The sequence below is a fragment of the Rhinoraja longicauda genome, chromosome 17 (assembly GCF_053455715.1).
Source record: "Rhinoraja longicauda isolate Sanriku21f chromosome 17, sRhiLon1.1, whole genome shotgun sequence".
Classification (NCBI taxonomy): Eukaryota; Metazoa; Chordata; class Chondrichthyes; order Rajiformes; family Arhynchobatidae; genus Rhinoraja; species Rhinoraja longicauda.
The window spans coordinates 2,704,484-2,726,019 of record NC_135969.1 but is presented as its reverse complement, the minus strand read 5'-3'; the positions used below and the strand labels follow the sequence as shown (position 1 = coordinate 2,726,019).

At 42.7% G+C, this 21,536-nt stretch overlaps 1 protein-coding gene across 5 annotated transcripts in view; it reads left to right on the top strand.

The window, feature by feature from the left end:
- hdac11 (histone deacetylase 11) overlaps positions 1 to 9,995 on the top strand; it is a 140,811-nt gene extending 130,816 nt beyond the window's left edge. For all 5 annotated transcript variants that reach the window (XM_078413949.1, XM_078413950.1, XM_078413947.1 and 2 more), the window contains 2 exons: positions 4,392 to 4,570; positions 5,920 to 9,995. In XM_078413949.1, the coding sequence (XP_078270075.1) occupies positions 4,392 to 4,570; positions 5,920 to 6,084 (344 nt within the window). In that variant the 3' untranslated portion in view covers positions 6,085 to 9,995. The remainder of the gene's footprint in view (positions 1 to 4,391; positions 4,571 to 5,919) is intronic.
- The last annotated feature ends 11,541 nt before the right edge of the window (positions 9,996 to 21,536 follow it).

Here is a 21,536-nt window from a genome sequence, read left to right as displayed (position 1 = left end):
TTGGAGAGGTACCCTGAACCAACATCTCAAAACGGGGGAAGAGAAACCGATGAACACAGCGGCAGACAAGCGGGCACGCAGAAAGGAGCGCAGCAACTTCAACAGACCAGAGACCGCACACAAATGTGACCTTTGGCACAGAGACTGTCACTCCCGCATTGGTCTCTTCAGCCACAAGCGACGCTGCTCTAGCCGAGGTGTGGAGCAAGCAGCCAACTAGGATGCATCACCCATGGTCAGCCATGGGGGCCTAATGAAAAGTAAAGAACACCTGAAAAACACGATGTTATGTTATTCTGGTGGAGCAAATAATGTAAAGGGGCAAATGGCATATTTAAGCTTTATTTTCAGGGGCAGCCCTAACAATTCCGCATAAGAATAAGGAAGTCTTGCTGCACTGGAAATGAATATTTTTAAGGCAGAGATAGATAGATTCTTGATTAGTATCGGTGTCAGAGGTTGTGGGGAGAAGGCAGGAGAATGGGGTTAGGAGGGAGAGATAGATCAGCCATTGATTGAATGATGTAGACGATGGGCTGAATGGCCTAATTCTGCTCCTATCACCTATGACCTTATATCTTGTGAGATTGCACCTGGAGTTCTGGGTGCAATTTTGAGTTCCTTATTAAAGGAAGGATATACTTGCTTTTGAGGCAGTGCACAGAAGTTCACAATATTGATTCCCGGGATTGTTTTTTTGTGTCCAGGGTGGAAAGTATGTGCAGAATGAGTCAAGGGAGTTTAGAAAAATGAAGATGTTAATTCACTGAGGTGTGCTAAATTCAACGGGAGCTTGGCAGAATAAGTGTTCCTGAGTGGGGAAGTCGAGAACTAAGAAAAATAATCTCAGGATACCATGGCAGCCACACGGTAGAGACAAGGCAACATTACTATATATGGCAGCGAAACTTTGAAACAAAGAATTATTCAGCACAAAGCCAGAACCTTTAGCCCACCGGTTCCATGTCAACCATCGACCACTCATTTTCACTGATCCCATTTTTGTTTTCCACAAATTTCCATCTACTACTCCTCTTAGATTCTGCCGGTCTCTCACACACCATGGGAAATTTGCAGCGGGCAATTAATCTACCAACTGACCTGAGATGTGAGAGAAAACGAAGCCCCCTGCAGTCACATGTAAACACATGGAGTTTGCACGAGAAAGTGCAAACTCCACACAGATAACACTGGAGGGCAGTTATTCACAAAATGCTGGAGTAACTCAGCAGGTCAGGCAGCATCTCAGGAGAGAAGGAATGGGCGACGTTTCGGGTCGAGACCCTTCTTCAGACTGAAGAAGGGTCTCGACCCGAAACGTCGCCCATTCCTTCTCTCCTGAGATGCTGCCTGACCTGCTGAGTTACTCCAGCATTTTGTGAATAACTACCTTCGATTTGTACCAGCATCTGCAGTTATTTTCCTACACTGGAGGGCAGGATTGAACCTTGGTCATTGCAGGAGTGAGGCATGTCAGTCGACCATATGGCATCGTGCCAACCTTTGGAATTCATCTGATTGTTAGATTTTTGTTAGTTTATTCATTGGGCTAAAAGGCTAGCAAAGGTTATGAGGATCAGATAGCATTTTGGAATTCAAGCCATAGTTTGGATGGTACATAATCGTATTGAATGGTGGAACAGGCTCAAGGGACGATTGGTATAGGTGATGGTTTATTATTGATACGTGCACCGAGATACAGAGATCAGCTTTATCTGCATGCTATCCAGCCAAATCATACTGTACATCAGCACAATCAAGTCACATCATAGTGAGTCTCTTGTCCAGAGTAGGTGAATCGAAGACCAGAGGACATAGGTTTAAGGTGAAGGGGAAAAGATTTAATAGGAATCTGAAAGGTAATTTTTTCACACAAGGGTTGGTGGGTGTATGGAACAAGCTGCCAGAGGAGGTAGTTGAGGCAGGGACTATCCCAATGCTTATGTACAAGTACAGCAGGTAGCGCAAAGAGATAAATACCAGAGTGTAGAATATAATGTTACAGTATTACACCAACAGAGAAAAAGTCCAAGGTACGCAATGAGGCAGGATGGAAGATTGGGACAACACCTTAGCTTATGGGAAGACCTTTCAGTGGTCTGACAACAGCAGGGAAGAAATTCTTCCTGAATCTGTTACTCCTACTTTTACTATATTCATGTTCTTGTGTGAGTAGTTGCTATGCAACTGTGTGCTCTTGTGTGGCACTGGTACTTGGGCTCAGATCTAGACAAGGATGATGAGATGTTAACTGTAACAGACTTGCATGCAATGACTGTGGGCACTGTCAGTCAAGTTCTGATTTGGCTTAAGCCCATGACACAACATTGTTCATGAATCAGAACCGATATTTTAGAATATTGTCACTTTCATTCAGAGGATGATTGAAATAAGACAAATTACATTAGTTTAGCACACGATATCTATGGCTTAAGGCAAAAAAAATATCTTTGGGGCAGAGCAAAAAAAGAGTTAATTCTACCTTATATTTGAACTCTCCCATAGTCTTTGATGATTCAAGTCAATAACATAAATTAAAATATTGCAAAAAAATGGCACCTTGTAAATATGTGTCCAATGATCTTTTCACATCCTGTGCCTTCCTTGCCCTGTTTTCCCATTCATTGCTGTGTTTTTGGTAGATTTTTCTTTATTCCAAACTTTTGCACAGTTTTCTGGCAGTCTCTTTTTAATAAATCCATTGGAACCATCTTAGATATCTGAAAATCATATTTTAAAAATGTACAGTAAATTCAGAAGATGGACACAAAATGCTGGAGTAACTCAGCAGGACAGGCAGCATCTCTGGAGAGAAGGAATGGGTGTCGTTTTGGGTCGAGACCCTTCTTCAGACTTATTCAGATACTGTTATCAGATTCAGATGCTGCTGTCAGATTCAGATGCTGCTATCAGGCAACTGAATCATCCTACCGCAAACAGAGAGCTGTCCTGAACTACTATCTACCTCAGTGGGGTTGGCACGGTAGCGCAGCGGTAGAGTTACTGTCTTACAGCGAATGCAGCGCCGGAGACTCAGGTTCGATCCTGACTACGGGTGCCGTCTGTACGGAGTTTGTACGTTCTCCCCGTGACCTGCGTGGGTTTTCTCCGAGATCTTCGGTTTCCTCCCACACTCCAAAGACGTGCAGGTATGTAGGTTAATTGACTGGGCAAATGTAAAAATTGTCCCTAGTGGGTGTAGGATAGTGTTAGTGTGCGGGGATCACTGGGCGGCGCGGATCCGGTGGGCCGAAGGGCCTGTTTCTGCGCTGTATCTCTAAAATAAAAATCTAAATCTCTGACTATCTTTGATCAGACTTTACTGGCTTTAAATTGCACTAAATGTTATTCCCTTATCATGTATCTGTCTCTGTGAATGGCTCAATTGTAATCATTCATTGTCTTTCTACTGACTGGTTAGCACGCAACAAAAGCTTTTCACCCGAAACGTCATCCATTCCTTCTCTGCTGAGATGCTCCCTGACCCGCTGAGTTACTCCAGCTTTTTGTGATACCTTCAAACTGAAACTGAGGTTATAATATCAGATATACAGAAAAGGAGAGGAAACACCACAATAGGCCAGCCATTTGCAGTAATATGGTGCACAATTCCACACTTCTTCGATCCTCTCGGATCAACAATTCCGGAACTTGCTTCAACTCTATCGTGAAGAAGCAACTTTCATAGCTGTTTGTAGATAGAAGGGGCTGCAGATGCTGGTTTACAAAAATAGACACAAAGTGCTGGAGTAACTCAGCGAGTCAGGCGACATTCCTGAAGATCGTGGATAGGTGACGTTTCAGGTCGGGGCCCATCATCGGACTGGTCTGAAGAAGGGTTCCAGCCTGAACTTCCTCTCCATGTTCTCCAGGGATGATGTCTGGCCGGCCCGCTGAGTTATTCCAGTACTTTGCATCTTTTTTTATTGCTGTTTGCAAGTCAAACTAAGGCTTGTAGGTTTTATGTTCATTCTGTTGCCCGTGAATTTTCTGTTGAAATGTTTTGAATAAATAACTCAGAACTTGCACTATCAGGTGTTCTTTATATTAGTGATCAAATGCTTACTGTTAAACAAATAGTTGAGCAGTAATTAGTTTATGATAAATTATAATAGTTCCTGATGCATTGCACATTTGATATTTTTGAAATCCATGCATGGTTTTTGTATGTCTTACTGCCTTTTAATCTAAAATCATTTGTCATATTTGTGATATTTGGTATGTTTTTGAATACTCTATCAGGAACTAATTTTGTTAACAATGTATTAAATAACTTTGGGTGAAATTTGATTAGTATTGTTTGCCACAGTGTTAAAAGATTTATTTTGTGTGGAGTTAGCTGTGTGAAATGATTGATTACTGAAAATAGTTTATTCATGAATTGTTACCAGGAGCCATCAAATGGAAAATTGAACTAGAATGGGACACAGAGGATTCAGAGTATCTGGCGAAAGTGGAAACACATGTGGCAAAAGCATTGCGTGAAGTCACTCCAGACATCATTGTGTACAACGCAGGCACAGACATCTTAGATGGTGATCAATTGGGAGGTTTGGCTGTCTCTCCTGAGGTTTGTGAGATACATACATTCAGGCTAACTCAGATGTTTGTACTTTGCATGCAACTTAACGACAGGGAAGAGAAAAATACATTCTGGCCTTCCATCACAGTGAGGAGGTGACTGGAGGAGACTCACTGTGATGGATGTTTCTTTTTGTTTCTTTTTGTTTGCTGTTGGTTTATGATTGTGTGTGTTATTGCTTATTTATATTGCTCTTATTGTTGGACTGTGGATGAATCTTTCATTTCACTGCACATTTATGTGTGTGTGACAAATAAACTTAACTATTGACTATTGACTACTTTAAAAATCTGTTACCCTGACATTCGACGTATGCAACATGTTGACATACATGCAAACCCAATTAAACACGGGCGAATAAAAATTCACCTGGAGTTTGACTCAGAAACCTAAGGAAATGATTTGTTCTACTGGGCAAATATTTCATTTCAATGAACATCTGTTCCAGGTGTTTCATTAGCTTGAACAAGTGATGTATCTAATTTCTGTCTTCATCATACTTCACGACAGTGTTACTTTTTCATATCCTGGATTTTAAAAAACTGAATTCAGTGAAATGGTTCTTCATTTCTAGATAGCTTTTCCCTCGGAATTTGCCACAATTCTAATGATTGTCACGCACATGATCCAGTTAGAAAGTGACTGCATTTTAACAGGAATGTTTCATTTGCCACTAATTCTTGTGCACGTATTCTTAAAATCCCCTTAACTATTAAGTAATTATGTTTGTCTATAATTTATAATTAAAGGAGTGTTCAAATTACCGAGAAAATAATTGCTGCTTCAGTGCTAGTTTGTATTTGCTAAAGAGTGTAATTTAATCTTGTAATTTAACCTTGGCCTTTTCAGCATTACAATGAACAACATTATGATTTTAAAAAAAAATCTGATTCATAATTATGCCATTTTGGACAAATATTGAATATAGATATATGGAACTGGAATTGCTTTTTACATTAACTTTTGGGAAGAAGACTATTTTGATGTATATGAACTAAATGATGATATGAACTATATATGAACTATATATATATATATATCTATATATATGTATATATATATATATGTAAATATATATATATGTGTGTGTGTGTATGTGTATACATATATGTGTAAATATATATATATTATATATATATATGTGATATACACACACACATATATCTATCTATATATATATATATATGTGTGTGTGTGTGTGTGTGTATATATATATATATATATATATATATATATATATATATATATATATATATATATTTGATGTATATGAACTAAGTGATGATATGAACTAAAACTATTTTGTGTCCTACTGAAGTAAATTTTTTTTTTTCCAGGGAATTATTAAAAGAGATGAAACTATTTTTATGGCAGCCCGCACTTATAAGATTCCCATCCTGATGGTAACATCTGGAGGTTACCAGAGATCTACAGCTCGGATCATAGCCGATTCTATTCTTAACTTGCACCGTTTGCATCTCATTGACCAGAGGCTGATTTAGAAGAATTAAATGACTGGCATTTTTCTAATATGGAAGCCTTTATCAGCTACAATACCGCCGCTGTTAATGCAACAAAAAAAACTTTAGTTTTAAAAAGAAAACGCATTTTAAATAATAAAGTCGCAAAGTTCTATAGTCTGTCTTAAAAAGAGTTACAAATGTTGATGAGATCAAAATACAAATAGGTTTACAGTATAATTACAATCTTAAAGGGACATTCCTCTGGTGCAATAAGGACGTGCAATTTTGTGAATATACTGAAATATACTTAGCTCTATGAAGGATTTAGATAAACAATTTTTTTTCACAAAAAAAATATTCAGCTCAGCTTCTTGAGTGTTTTTATCTCACCCTGATATAAACCATATTTTTATTATGGTTTAAAAGCACTGTTCTGTGTCAATAGGATATTTATTTATCTATACAAACCTTACTTCTTGGTACTCAAAATGGAGGACAGAGTGGAGCAAGGAAGGAACCAGATCAAGATATTTTTTTCTTACAGATGTAATAGAATGTATTGAAATGAATATTTAAATACAGAAATAGCCTTGAAAATTGTATCAAATTACTATTCAAGACTGAAAGTCTATTTTATTGCCCAGAAAACTATTTGTAAAGGAATGTGCCTTTAAATATAAGATAACTAGCTTCTTGTTCTCAATATCAGGCTGAAAAAGCTCCTGTGTTTTTACATAGGGTATTGTTATTCTAATGTGTGACTTTCTGATATGCTCGACAGAAAATAATTTTTGTGCTGTAGATTATTATTAAATAACCGAGTTTAGTAATCACACGTGGGAGGTGTTGCACTTTGGAAAGACGAATGTAATGGGAAAGTATATAGTTAATGGCACGTCCTTAATAACATTGATATGCAGAGGGTTTGTGGGGTCCAACTCTCCAGTTCCCTGAACGTAGTAACACATACATAGAATGGTAAGAAGATGTCAGGTGTATGGTATGCTTGCCTTCAATGGTCGGTGCATTGACTATAGGAAGTCATGTTGCAGCTTTATAGGAATTTGGTTAGGCCGCATTTGGTGTATTGTGTGCAGTTCTGGTTATCCGATTACAGGAAGGACATGAAAGTTTTGGAAAGGGAGCAGAAAAGGTTAGCCAGGATTACTATCTGATTTAGATTCGGGTATTAGCTATAAGGAGAGGTGGGACAGACTTAAATTGCTTTCTCTGGAGCTTGAGAGGCTGAGAAGTGGATTAAACAATAAGAGACGTAGAGAGGGTAGACAGTCAGAACTTTTTTTTTTTCCAGGCTGGAAATGTCAAAGATTAGAGGAAATAGCATTAAGTTGGGAGAATAAAATTTATAGGAGATGCGCGGGGGAAGTTTTGTTTTAGACAGAGAGTGGTGGGTGCCTGGAACTTTCTCCAGGGATGGTGGTGTGAAGGTAGATGTGATGGTAACAATTTGGATAGGCACATGGATGTGCAGCAAATGACTAATGCAGGAGATTAGTTTAACATGGCTCTCTGTTCAGTGCGGCCATAGTTGACTAAGGACCTGTTCCTGTGCTGTACTGTTCTATGTTCTCAGGTTAGAATTATTGTCGCCCGTCATATTCAAGCAATTGTAAACTCTGTGAGCATGATTGTGATTTTGTTGTCCAGGAACGAAAGATATATTGAATTCTGCTGTTGCAATAAAAGCATTTTAACGTTAATTGATTTCAAATCTGAGGAATATATTCAGCTGGTTTCACTGAAATCTAGTTTTGCTGAGGTGGTAAGCAGCTGTCGGCAAAACAATGGAGACTAATTTGTGGCAGATTTTTAATAAGTAGCCAAATTTGCTGCTGGTCATTGCTGTCCAACAGAGGAAAATCTTAAATTTCACATTTTTAGAAAATTGCTTTAAAAAGCACAGCATTCTCATCAGACTGCACTTTGAAATCTGAACACATTTCCAGTCACCAGAACAAAATTTTTGTGGAGATGCTATCGAGATGATCCACGCGATCTTGTCATGAAAGGAACGTTTAGCAAGGCAAAAGATGATGGTTCCCAAAACGGGCACAGGGTCTATGATGTGGAAGTAATGTGTCACTTAACAACGCCAGAAACTTTACTCTATGAATCTTAAAATTGCATTTCTTGTTTATCGACACAAAAATGTGAAAAGCCAAAAAAATGGGCTCTTTTAAGATTTGTTGAAGACTACAGTGTTAAATCATTGTTAAACTCACGGAAAGCCTTTAGACTACTGTCAGGGTGTTCACAGATGTACTGGTCATCAATATTAAGGTGGTTAAGAAGGCGTGTGGTATGCTTGCCTTCATTGCTAGGGGCAATGAATATAAGAGTCAGGAAGTCAAGATGCAGCTCTTTAGGACTTTGGTTTGGCCACATTTGGAGTGCTGCGTGCAGTTCTGGTCATCTACTTACAGGACAGACGTGGAGACTTTGGACTGATGTGGAGGCTTTGGAGAGGGTGCAGAGGAGATTTACCAAAATGCTGCCGGAATTAGAGGGTTTCAGCTGCAGGGAGAGGTTGGATGGATTGCTTTCTCTGGAATCTCGAGAGGTTGAGGAGTGACTTGATAGGAGCATATAAAATTAGAGGAGGGTCGACAGTCAGAGCCGTTTTTCGGCAAAGTGGAAATGCCCACCACTAGAGGGCAGAGCTGTAAGGTGAGAGGGGGAACGTTTCATGGAGGAGATGGGTGGGGCAGAGAGTGGTGGTGGGGGCCTTGCACAGATTGCCAGGGGTGGTGGTGCAGGCAGATATCAGAGTGGTGTTTAAGAGGCTTTTAGATGGGCACATGGAAGTGCAGGGAATAAGTGACAAGGATCATGTATAGGCAGATGTGATCAGTTTAACTTGGCATCAGTCTGAAGAAGGGTCTCGACCCGAAACGTTCTCTCCTGACCTGCTGAGTTACTCCAGCATTTTGTGAATAACTTGGCATCATGTTCGACACAAACATTGTTGACCAAAAGGCCCGTTTCTGTGCTGCGTTGTTCTGCGTAACACGTAGAATGCACTTGCGGTTTGAAGAACGATGTGAGCGAAACCTGGAGCCTTTTAAGAGTCGATTGGAATGTATGAGGTAAAGGGACACATAATTAAAATTATTCATTTGCATATCGCTCCTCTTGCCCACCACAGCTTTGGTTTCAATTTTGTGCAAGTCACTTGTTTTAAGAATCTTAATTACTTAATTATTTTGAAGGGAATTATAGATTGCAGACTGGACATTTTTGTTTAAGCAGAAAACAGACTGCTGGAGGAGCTCAACAAGTCAGACAATATGTAGGCGATTGGACAAAGTATGTTCCGTCAGACGAAGAGTCCCAATCCAAAAAAAATTACCTGTTTATTTCCCTCCGCAGATGCTGCCTGACCTGCTGAGTTCCTCCAGCAGTTTATTGCTCAAGATTCCAGCATCTGCAGTTTTATTGTGTCTCTGGAAATGTTCACTTTCTCACTTACAAACATGGTTCTGGAATCATTCTTGTGTATTCTTTGTTGGATTAATAAATGGTGTGTTTTAAACTACAGAATAATATATTTACTTTAAAAATCTTTCCATCGCATATGAAATTTAGTTCACAAGTTATCCTGGTTCAGATAATGAGTCTTGCTAAATTGGATGTTAGTCTAACCCGGTAATCAGTGGCTCATTTGATAGCAAACATGTCAGTAGGTTGCTGGTGCTAAACCATATTCTTGAGCACAACCATCTAGGCTGACACATTTGGAACAAATGTATTTGTAATGACATGTTAAACCATAGTCCCATCTGCTCTCTCAGATGGATGAACTGTTTCCAGGCAAGACATGGGGATGTTAACCATGGAACCTGACGAATATCTATTCCTCATTTAACATCACATTAAAATGTTAATTCTCACCTATTTGTTTGTTGGAGCTTGTTTTATGCAAATTGGCTGCCAGATTACTACAATAAAATCTTATTTGCATTTCGAAGTCCTTCTTTACTGTGAAATGAGATATCCTGAGGTGCAGAATAGACAATAGACAATAGACAATAGACAATAGGTGCAGGAGTAGGCCATTCAGCCCTTCGAGCCAGCACCGCCATTCAATGCGATCATGGCTGATCACTCTCAATCAGTACACAAAATGTGTAGGAAGGAACTGCAGAAGCTGGTCTCCACCAAAGATAGACACAGAATGCTGGAGTAACTCAGTGAGACAGGCAGCATCTCTGGAGAGAAGGAATGGGTGACGTTTTGGGTTGAGACCCTTCTTCAGACTGTAAAGGGAAATGATCTATTCCACACTTTCCCTGATCTCTGTCCCCTTTGATCTCTCGTTTTCACACTTTACCATTCCATATCCCTCGTTTCCCTCTCCCCTGACTCCCAGTCTGAAGAAGGGTCTCGACCCGAAACGTCACCCATTCGTTCAATCCAGAGAGGCTGCCTGTCCCGCTGAATTACTCCAACATTTTGTGTCTATCTTTTATAACTACAAGTTTTTTTTTCACTCCTTACTAGAATTGATAGACAACGATGTGCGGAGTGTGCAGCCTCATCTAACTTGGACAGCAAACATTGTATGAAAAAGTGGATCTCAGCTGAATATAACATGAACATTGTTTGGTTCATGCTCACCAATACAAAGCTTTTTATTGAAGAGAAAATTGGCTATTCTGAAAGCTTCCTTTATTGCAAACTGCACCTGGAGTACTGTGTGCAGTTTTGGTCTCCAAATTTGAGGAAGGATATTCTTGCTATTGAGGGGTTAATTCCCGGAATGGCGGGACTGTCATATGTTGAAAGACTGGAGCGACTAGGCTTGTATACACTGGAATTTAGAAGGATGAGAGGGGATCTTATTGAAACGTATAAGATTATTAAGGGGTTGGACACGTTAGAGGCAGTAAACATGTTCCCAATGTTGGGGGAGTCCAGAACAAGGGGCCACAGTTTAAGAATAAGGGGTAGGCCATTTAGAACTGAGATGAGGAAAAGTTTTTTCAGTCAGAGAGTTGTAAATCTGTGGAATTCTCTGCCTCAGAAGGCAGTGGAGGCCAATTCTCTGAATGCATTCAAGAGTGAGCTATATAGAGCTCTTAAGGATAGCGGAGTCAGGGGGTACGGGGAGAAGGCAGGAACGGGGTACTGATTGAGAATGATCAGCCATGATAACATTGAATGGCGGTGCTGGCTCGAAGGGCCGAATGGCCTCCTGCACCTATTGTCTATTGTCTAAAACGAAAGTCCTTCCAAATGTTGTTACTTATTGGAATGAAAGGAATTAAATTCTTGTCATCACCCTGGTAAATGCAAAATGCATCATGATTGAGATCACTCAGCCCATCCATTTTAATCCAAATCTAATATTGATTTGTCTTGTGGTCTGGTGGGAAGATCACATTTCGTCAGGTACAAAGCATCAAATACATTTATAAAGAGCTATTCATAAACCTTTTAGGATACCCCAAAACACTGAGCTAATGAATTACTTATTGGCCGCCCGGGCCGGGAGGCGGGTTACCACACAACCTCCCTTAGGCGGCGCCCGGGCCTCCGGACCTAAACTGTCCAGACCTACAGTGTCTGGGCCTACAGTGTCTGGGCCTACAGTGCCCGGGCCTACAGTGTCCGGGCCTACAGTGTCCCCCCCCCCCCCCCCAAGCCTAATACGGGACAAACTAATTTAGCCCAAAATTACTGCAGTCAGTTATAAGATAGGAAACACAGCAAGCAATTTGCCCATGACAACCGCACACAAATGCTAATGTGCTGGAAAGTAAACGTCCTGGTGATTTATTCTGAAATATATGGTGTTGATCATTCATTGTTCAGCCAATTCTGCAATTTTTTAATTTTAATGTTTGCATCATCCCATGGTGTTGATCCAAGCCCATATTCACATGCGTAAATAATCCACATTTTAATTCTGACTTTAATGCTAAATTGAATGCTGCACAATTGGAGATGCTGTCCTTTACACAATGCATTCAACCAATTCCCATAGTGTGTTCTGAATGTTTGGGTGTATGGTTAAGATTCTCTGTCACTATTTAAACAATAGACAATAGACAATAGGTGCAGGAGTAGGCCTTTCGGCCCTTTGAGCCAGCACCGCCACTCACCATGATCATGGCTGATCATCCACAATCAGTACCCCGTTCCTGACTTCTCCCCATAATCCCTTGACTCCGCTATCATTAAGAGCTCTATCTAACTCTCTCTTGTAAGCATCCAGGGAATTGGCCTCCAATGCCTTCTGAGGCAGAGAGTTCCACAGCTTCATAACTCTCTGAGTGAAAAAGGTTTTCCTCATCTCCATTCTAAATGGCCTACCCCTTATTCTTAAACTGTGGCCCCTGGTTCGGGACTCCCCCAACATCGGGAACATGTTTCCTGCCTCTAGCGTGTCCAGTCCCTTAATAATCTTATATGTTTCAATAAGATTCCCTCTCACCCTTCTAAATTCCAGAGTATTAGTCCCAGTCGCTCCAGTCTTTCAACGTACGACAGTCCCGCCATTCTGGGAATTAACCTCGTGAACCTACACTGCACTCCCTCAATAGTAAGAATGTCCTTCCTCAAATTTGGAGACCAAACTGCACACAATACTCCAGGTGTGGTCTATCTGGGGAAGTGTTGGCAGTTTCATAAAATATTGATCAATATTGTTCTCTCAACCAAAACTAACAAGCTCAAAATAATTGTTTGTTGATCTTTCTGCTATTTGCTGTGGTGCAAGTAAAATATATAATAGTCTAGAATGCTGTACATTCAATATTGATTTTTAAAATAGTAATAAAGCAAATCTACCATTAGGTAATGCCATTCTGTTGGAGAACTAGCAGCATTGCATGTTACGCTAGTACAAAGAAAATTATTTAGATAATTATTGTGAATTAAATTAGTTCCAAACAAGCTATCAACAAAATATCAAATCATGAATAAACAATTGATGGTGGTTGTCTAAATTTACTTTCAAGGTTACGAGCTGTTTCATGACAGGTTAACATGAAAACATTGAAACGTTTGTGCATCCCACCTCAAATCAATGCCAATCCATAAACAGGAAAATTGGTATCTTCTCACAAATAGAGATCATATAAATATGTGGAATTGTGGGATAATAATTAACAGTCCTCATTAATTATAGCTCAACTTGGGTGCGGCATGGTGGCGCAGTGGTAGAGTTGTTGCCCCATAGTGCCAGAGACCCGGGTTCGATCCTGACTACAGGTGCTGTCTTTCTGGAGTTTGTACGTTCTCCCTGTGACCCGCGTGGGTTTTCTCCGGGTGCTCCGGTTTCCTCTCACGCTCCAAAGACGTACAGGTTTGTAGGTTAATTGGCTTCAGTAAAGGTTGTAAATTGTCCCTAGTCTGTAGGTTAGTGCCAGTGTACGGGGATCGCTGGTCGGCGCAAACTCGGTGGGCCGTAGGGCCTGTTTCTGTGCTCTATCTCTACACTAAACTAAGACTGTGTCTTCCATACATCATTTGTTTTCTTCTGTGAACATAGAATTCATCTTCAATAACCGATGATGAATGAATGCAGTTTCTAGTCAATAACAGTGTCGGTTTCAGTGAGGAAGACAGACAACAGGATGATATTGATCATTCAGTTTAATGGGCAGATCAACGGCAAATGGAATTTAGTGGTGGGAAGCATGCAGTGAGACACTTTGGGTGGACGGATAAGCCTTTGTACATAATTCATACACGATGAATTGTGAGATCTTATGAAGTAACGGGGAAGCTTGGTGTGCAAGAGCCAATGTTCATGAGGGTGACTGGTCGAAAAAGTGGTGAAGAAAGCACTTGAGATTCATTAGCTGGGACATAGAATATAAGAGGTTCTCATACAACTTTACACAGCATTGGTGAGGCCTCAGTTGGAATAGTGTGCACTGTTCCAGTTGCCACACTATAGGAAAGGAATGATTGCAGAGGACAGGGTGCAGAAAGCATTGACCAGGATATTACTTGGGATGGGATGGAGCATTACACTTACAACAAGACTCGAGATAGTCGGTGTTTATTTTCCCTGGAGTGGAGTAGACTGAAGGCTGGGGGTGCCAACTATCTCACTCACAAAAAATGGACAAGGTGACGTCACCGCTCTGCACCCCACGTGACCTCACCCAGCCAGCGGCCATGTGCTCCCACTCCACCAATGGTGGCCGCCCGGGCAGGGAGGCGGGTTACTACACAACCTCCATTTGGCGGCGCCCGGGCCTCCAGACCTACACGGTCCAGACCTATACTGTCCAGACCTACAGTGACCGAGCCTACAGTATCCGGCCTACACCGCCACCCACCGAGCCTAATACGGGACAAGGGCGGTCCCGTACGGGACAAACTAATTTAGCCCAAAATACGGGATGTCCTGGCTAATACGGGACCCGACTCAAAGAGGACCCAATAGAGATATGCAGAGTCATGAGGGGCATAGGTAGGGCGGGCAACATTTCCCTGTGGTAAAAATGTCTAAAATTAGAGGGCATAGCTGAAGTTAAGGGGTAAGAGGTTGAGAGACAATCTGTGAGGAAGCAACCTTTTCATCCAGATGGTGGATACAATCTGGAATATGTTGGGTGGATGATGGATGTGCGTACTGGCACAGCATTCAAGAAGTATCGAGGCAACCACCTGCATTCTCAAAACATAGAAGATGACATGCCAAGTGTTGGTCGATGCAACTAGTACAGCTTGATAGTACAGCTTGATAGTTGCCATGGACACAGTGGACTGAAGGGGCTATTTCTGTGTACGAATGAACTGCAGATGCTGGTTTACACCGAAGGAAAACACAAAGAGCTGGAGTAACTCAGCGGGTCAGGCAGCATCTCGGGAGAGAAGGAATGGCTGACGTTTCGGATCGAGACCCTTCTTCAGACTGAGAGTCAGGGGGAAGGGAGGCAAGAGATATACTTGGTGACATGGAGAGATACAGAACAAATGAATTGAAGGTATGCACAAAAGCAACAATGATAAAGGGAACGCGCCATTGTTAGCTGCGGACTAGGTGAAATCGAGTTACAGACAATGAAACTCACTGGACCATATTGAGACTCGTACATCGACCAGGGTGTGGGAGGGAAGGAGAGAGAGGGAAAGCAACGATTACTTGTAGTTAGAGAAATCAATACTCGTACTGCTGGGTTGCAAGCTGGCCAAGCGAAATATGAGGTGGTGTTCCTCCAATTTGCGAGTGGTCTCACTCTGACAGTGGAGAAGGCCCAGGACAGAAAGGTCAGTGTGGGAGTGGGAGGGGGGGGTTAAGTATTTGGTATTACTCTAAGGTAGACACACAATGCTGGAGTAACTCAACGGGTCAGGCAGCATCTCGGGAGAGAAGGAATGGGTGACGTTTCGGGTCGAGACCCTTCTTCAGACTGATGTCAGGGGCCTCGCCCGAAACGGCACCCATTCCTTCTCTCCCGAGATGCTGCCTGACCCGCTGAGTTACTCCAGCATTTTGTGTCCACCTTTGATTTGAACCAGCATCTGCAGTTCTTTTCCTACTGGTATTACTGTAATGTGGGGCATTATAGAATTTTTGGAGAATTACCTGATGATCAGGGCAAACTACAGTTACAGATATATCCTGTTGTTCTTTGAGAAAAAGCTCACAGAAATGGTGATCACTGTATCAGATTATTAACAGACAAGAGGCAAATAATTTTGTTGCTTTTAAATTGCAGCTTCTTATATATCACTGATGGCTGCAGTGTTAATTCCAGCGAGTTCTCGACAATGGACGATGAAAACCTGAAATGCAATGACTGGCCAGAACTCCACTCATTAAAGTACTAAAACCAATTCCATTGTCATTGTGGTGTTTGTAGGAACTTGCTGTTTGCAAATCAGTTGCATCATCATTTCCTCAATTCATAAAATCACAAGTGATTTAGGAGCAGAATTAGGCCATTTGGCCCATCAAGTCTACTCCTCCATTCAATCATGGCTGATCTATCTCTCCCTCCTAAACCCATTCTCCTGCCTTCTCCCCATAACCTCTGACACCTGTACTAATCAAGAATCTATCTCTGCCTTCAATATGTCCACTGACTTGGCCTCCACAGCCCGCTGTGGCTAAGAATTCCATAGATTCACCATCCTTTGACTAAATAAATTCCACCTCATCTCCTTCCTAAAACAAACGTCCTTTAATTCTGAGATTAAGACCTCTAGTCCTAGACTTTCCCACAAGTGGAAACATCCTCTCCACATCCACTCTATCAAAAGCCTTTCACTCTTCTGTATGTTTCAATGAGGTCCCCCCTCATTCTTCTAAACTCCAGTGAGTACAGGCCCATTGCTGTCAAATGCTCATCATAGGTTAACCCACTCATTCCTGGGATCATTCTTGTAAACCTCCTCTGGACCCTCTCCAGAGCCAGCACATCCTTCCTCAGATATGGTGCTCAAAATTGCTCACAATATTCCAAATGCGGTCTGACCAGCGCCTCAGAGAGCCTCAGTTCCAACAATGATCAATTTTCATTGACAGACTTGATTGCCCATAAAGTATTTTCGGCCACACTCAGGTAGAAATGTATTTTCTTGATCGCGAGGGATGGTTTACCCAAACCGACAAGCTTGCCTCATTGATTTCTAAATAGTACTAAAAAAACTATCATCGACTCACTTTTACAAGCTGTTTGGAATTTTACCTTTGATAATAAAACTTTTCAAACAAAAAAGGAACTTCAATGATTTTCCTTCCATAGTCATTCATTTTGTTCATTATAAGGAGCAGTCAGTCAAAATAGGATTAGTAAATCTTTCTTCATTGTATTCTCACCTAAACAGGCTCATACCTAACCTGATTGAGTTCTTTGAGGTGATGATTTGGAGATTGGTAGTAGATGTTTCATACATAGATTTTAGAGAGGCATTTAATAAAGTTCCTCATGGTAGGCTGATCCAGAAGATTAAAATGCATGAGATTCACGATGACTTGTATACACTGGAATTTAGATAGGCTTCTATACACTGGAATTTAGAAGGATGAGAGGAGATCTTATCGAAACGTATAAGATTATTAAGGGGTTGGACTCGTTAGAGGCAGGAAACATGTTCCCAATGTTGGGGGAGTCCAGAACAAGGGGCCACCATTTAAGAATAAGGGGTAGGCCATTTAGAACTGAGACGAGGAAAAACATTTTCAGTCAGAGAGTTGTGAATCTGTGGAATTCTCTGCCTCAGAGGCCAATTCTCTGAATGCATTCAAGAGAGAGCTCGATAGAGCTCTTAAGGATAGCGGAGTCAGGGGGTATGGGGAGAAGGCAGGAACGGGGTACTGATTGAGAATGATCAGCCATGATCACATTGAATGGCGGTGCTGGCTCGAAGGGCCGAATGTCCTCCTCCTGCACCTATTGTCTATTGTCTATTGACTTGGTCGTATGGATTCAGAACTGGCTTATTCATGGAAGGCAGAGGGTTGCAGCGGAATAAAGATATTCCGGCTGGAGGTCTCTGACCAGTGGAGTTGAGGCCGAGTGGGCAAAGTGTTGGGAGAAGGAGGTGGCAGGGGAGCGGACAAAATGACGGGCAGAAGCAGCAGCGGGTGAGAGTGGAGGGAGCCCCATGGTGACCGAGCGGGTCCCGGCAGCGGCAGCGGCCTGAAGAAAGTGCCGACCGCCAAGGGCAGCAACGTGAGCCACAACGCCAGCAGCGTTAGCCGGATGGTGCAGTGGGTGATGAAGGGCTCGCTGGTGCACCTCATGAGTAGGGGCTGGCATCGGTCACATCCACCCACCCCGACCAAAACCCTTCATAAAGGTGCAGGAAGGAACTGCAGATGCTGGTTTAAGCCGGAGAAAGACACAAAATGCTGGAGTAATTCAGCAGCACAGGCAACATCTCTGGAGAGAAGGAATGGGTGACGCTTCGGGTCGAGCCCCTTCTTCAGACTGATGATACACGTCACCCATTCCTTCTCTCCTGAGACGCTGCCTGCCCCGCTGAGTTACTCCAGCAGTTTGCGTCTATCCAATATAAAGGGATCCATTCAAACGAGGGTTTGTTGTATGACAATTTATCAGAGGCATGGATAAGGTAGACATTCAGAACCTTTTCCCCAGGGTGGAATTGTCCAACACTCGAGGGCATAGCTATCAGGTGAGAGGGGAAACAGCTTAATGGAGATGTCCGGGACCTGGTGGAGACCTGGAACCCACTGCTAAGGCTGGTGGGGGAGGCAGATACGATAGTGGTGTCCAAGAGGCTTTTAGATGGGCACATAGAAGTCCAGGGAAGAGAGGGACATGGATCATGTACAGGCAGATGAGATCAGTTTAACATGGCAGCATGTTCTGCACAAACATTGTGGGCTGAAGGGCCTTTTCCTGTGCTGTACTGTTCTAAATTCTATATCATTATGTTTTGAAAAATATGGATAATTTTCAAACTGCTCTTTCTGAAGAAGGGTCTCGACCTGAAACAAAATAAATTCCACCTCATCTCCTTCCTAAAACAAACGTCCTTTAATTCTGTGATTAAGACCTCTAGTCCTAGACTCTCTCACAACTGGAAACATCCTCTCCACATCCACTCTATCCAAGCCTTTCACTCTTCTGTATGTTTCAATGAGATCCCCCCTCATTCTTCTAAACTCCAGTGAGTACAGGCCCATTGCTGTCAAACGCTCATCATAGGTTAATCCACTCATTCCTGGGATCATTCTTGTAAACCTCCTCTGGACCCTCTCCAGAGCCAGCACATCCTTCCTCAGATATGGTGCTCAAAATTGCTCACAATATTCCAAATGCGGTCTGACCAGCGCCTCAGAGAGCCTCAGTTCCAACAATGATCAATTTTCATTGACAGACTTGATTGCCCATAAAGTATTTTCGCCCACACTCAGGTAGAAATGTATTTTCTTGATCGCGAGGGATGGTTTACCCAAACTGACAAGCTTGCCTCATTGATTTCTAAATAGTACTAAAAAAACTATCATCGACTCACTTTTACAAGCTGTTTGGAATTTTACCTTTGATAATAAAACTTTTCAAACAAAAAAGGAACTTCATTGATTTTCCTTTCATAGTCATTCATTTTGTTCATTATAAGGAGCAGTCAGTCAAAATAGGATGAGTAAGGCTCATACCTAAACTGATTGAGTTCTTTGAGGTAATGATTTGGAGATTGATGAAGGTAGTAGATGTTTCATACATAGATTTTAGAGAGGCATTTAATAAAGTTCCTCATGGTAGGCTGATCCAGAAGATTAAGATGCATGAGATTCACGATGACTTGTATACACTGGAATTTAGGAGGATGAGAGGAGATCTTACATACAGAGCTTTATTTGTCATTCAGTACCGAGGTACCGAACGAAATTACATTTCCAGCAGTCACACACAAAAAAGAACACAAGACACATGACCCCAACACAAACATCCATCACAGTGACTCCAAACACCCCCTCACTGTGATGGAGGCAACAAAACTTCCGCTCTCCTCCCCACGCCCACGGACAGACGGACAGACAGCTCGTCCCCGACCGACCCGCACAGTCCCCGCAAGGGGATGGAAGTCCCCGCGGCCGAGCCGCACCGGGCGCTGAAACATCCCACGGCCGAGCCGGGCGATGGAAGGCCCCGCGGCCGTACCGTGCGCAGCTAAGTCCCGCGGCCGAGCCGCGCCAGGCGATGGAAGGCCCCGCGGCCGAGCCGCACCAGCGATGTAAAGTCCCGCGGCCGAGCCGCACCAGCGATGTAAAGTCCCGCGGCCGAGCCGCGCCGGGCGATGTTAGGTCCCGTGGCCGAGCCGCTCCGGGCGATGGAAGGCCCCGCGGCGGAGCCGCACCAGTGATGTAAAGTCCCGCGGCCGAGCCGCACCTGGCGCTGAACCGTCCCGCGGCCGTACCGGGCGATGGAAGGCCCCGCGGCCGAGCCGCACCGGGCACTGTTAAGTCCAGCGGCCGAGCCGCACCGGGCGATGGAAGGCCCCGCGGGCGATGGAAGGCCCCGCGGCCGAGCCACGCCCCGAAACGTATAGGATTATTAAGGGCCACATTCAGGTAGAAATGTATTTTCTTGATCGCGAGGGATGGTTTAGCCAAACTGACAAGCTTGCCTCATTGATTTCTAAATAGTACTAAAAAAACTATCATCGACTCACTTTTACAAGCTGTTTGGAATTTTACCTTTGATAATAAAACTTTTCAAACAAAAAAGGAACTTCAATGATTTTCCTTCCATAGTCATTCATTTTGTTCATTATAAGGAGCAGTCAGTCAAAATAGGATTAGTAAATCTTTCTTCATTGTATTCTCACCTAAACAGGCTCATACCTAACCTGATTGAGTTCTTTGAGGTGATGATTTGGAGATTGATGTAGGTAGTAGATGTTTCATACATAGATTTTAGAGAGGCATTTAATAAAGTTCCTCATGGTAGGCTGATCCAGAAGATTAAGATGCATGAGATTCACGATGACTTGTATACACTGGAATTTAGATAGGCTTCTATACACTGGAATTTAGAAGGATGAGAGGAGATCTTATCGAAACGTATAAGATTATTAAGGGGTTGGACACGTTAGAGGCAGGAAACATGTTCCCAATGTTGGGGGAGTCCAGAACCAGGGGCCACAGTTTAAGAATAAGGGGTGGGGACCTGGTGGGGACCTAGAACTCACTGCCAAGGCTGGTGGGGAGGCAGATACGTTAGTGGTGTCTAAGAGGCTTTTAGATGGGCACATGGTAGTCAAGGGAAGAGAGGGACATGGATCATGTACAGGCAGATGAGATTAGTTTAACGTGGCAGTATGTTCTGCACAAACATTGTGGGCTGAAGGGCCTTTTCCTGTGCTGTACTGTTCTATATTCTATATCATTATGTTTTGAAAAATATGGATAATTTTCAAACTGCTCTTTCTGAAGAAGGGTCTCGACCTGAAACATCACCCATTCCTTCTCTCCCGAGATGCTGCCTGACCCGCTGAGTTACTCCAGCATTTTGTGTCTACCTGCCCTTCCAAACCGTATTGAACTACATGTCCTGGGAATTCATACCTAGGTGTTGTATATAACCAGGAACATCAATTTGTAATCAATGTGCTATTTCCCTTGGGCAGCTTACACCCCAGCAGTATGAATATTGACTTCTCTAACTTCAAGTAACCCTCTCTCTGCATCCCTCCCCCTTCCTCGTTCACCGACAAGTCTGACTGTCCCCCTGATTAAATGTTATTGCTGAATACTTCGTTGTCGCCTTCTCCCAGCTAACAATAACCTCGGGTATACTTTCCTTGAAACCCATCTCCTTTGATGGCTCGTTTTCACACCTTACCCTTCCTTATCTCCGTGACTCCCTCTCCCCTGACTCTCAGTCTGAAGAAGGGTCCCGACCCGAAACGTCACCCATTCCTTCTCTCCAGAGATGCTGCCTGTCCCGCTGAGTTACTCCAGCATTTTGCGTCTGTCTGCTGAGTATTCCACACACTGCAGCTGCTTAGCAATGACTCACTTCATATCTTTT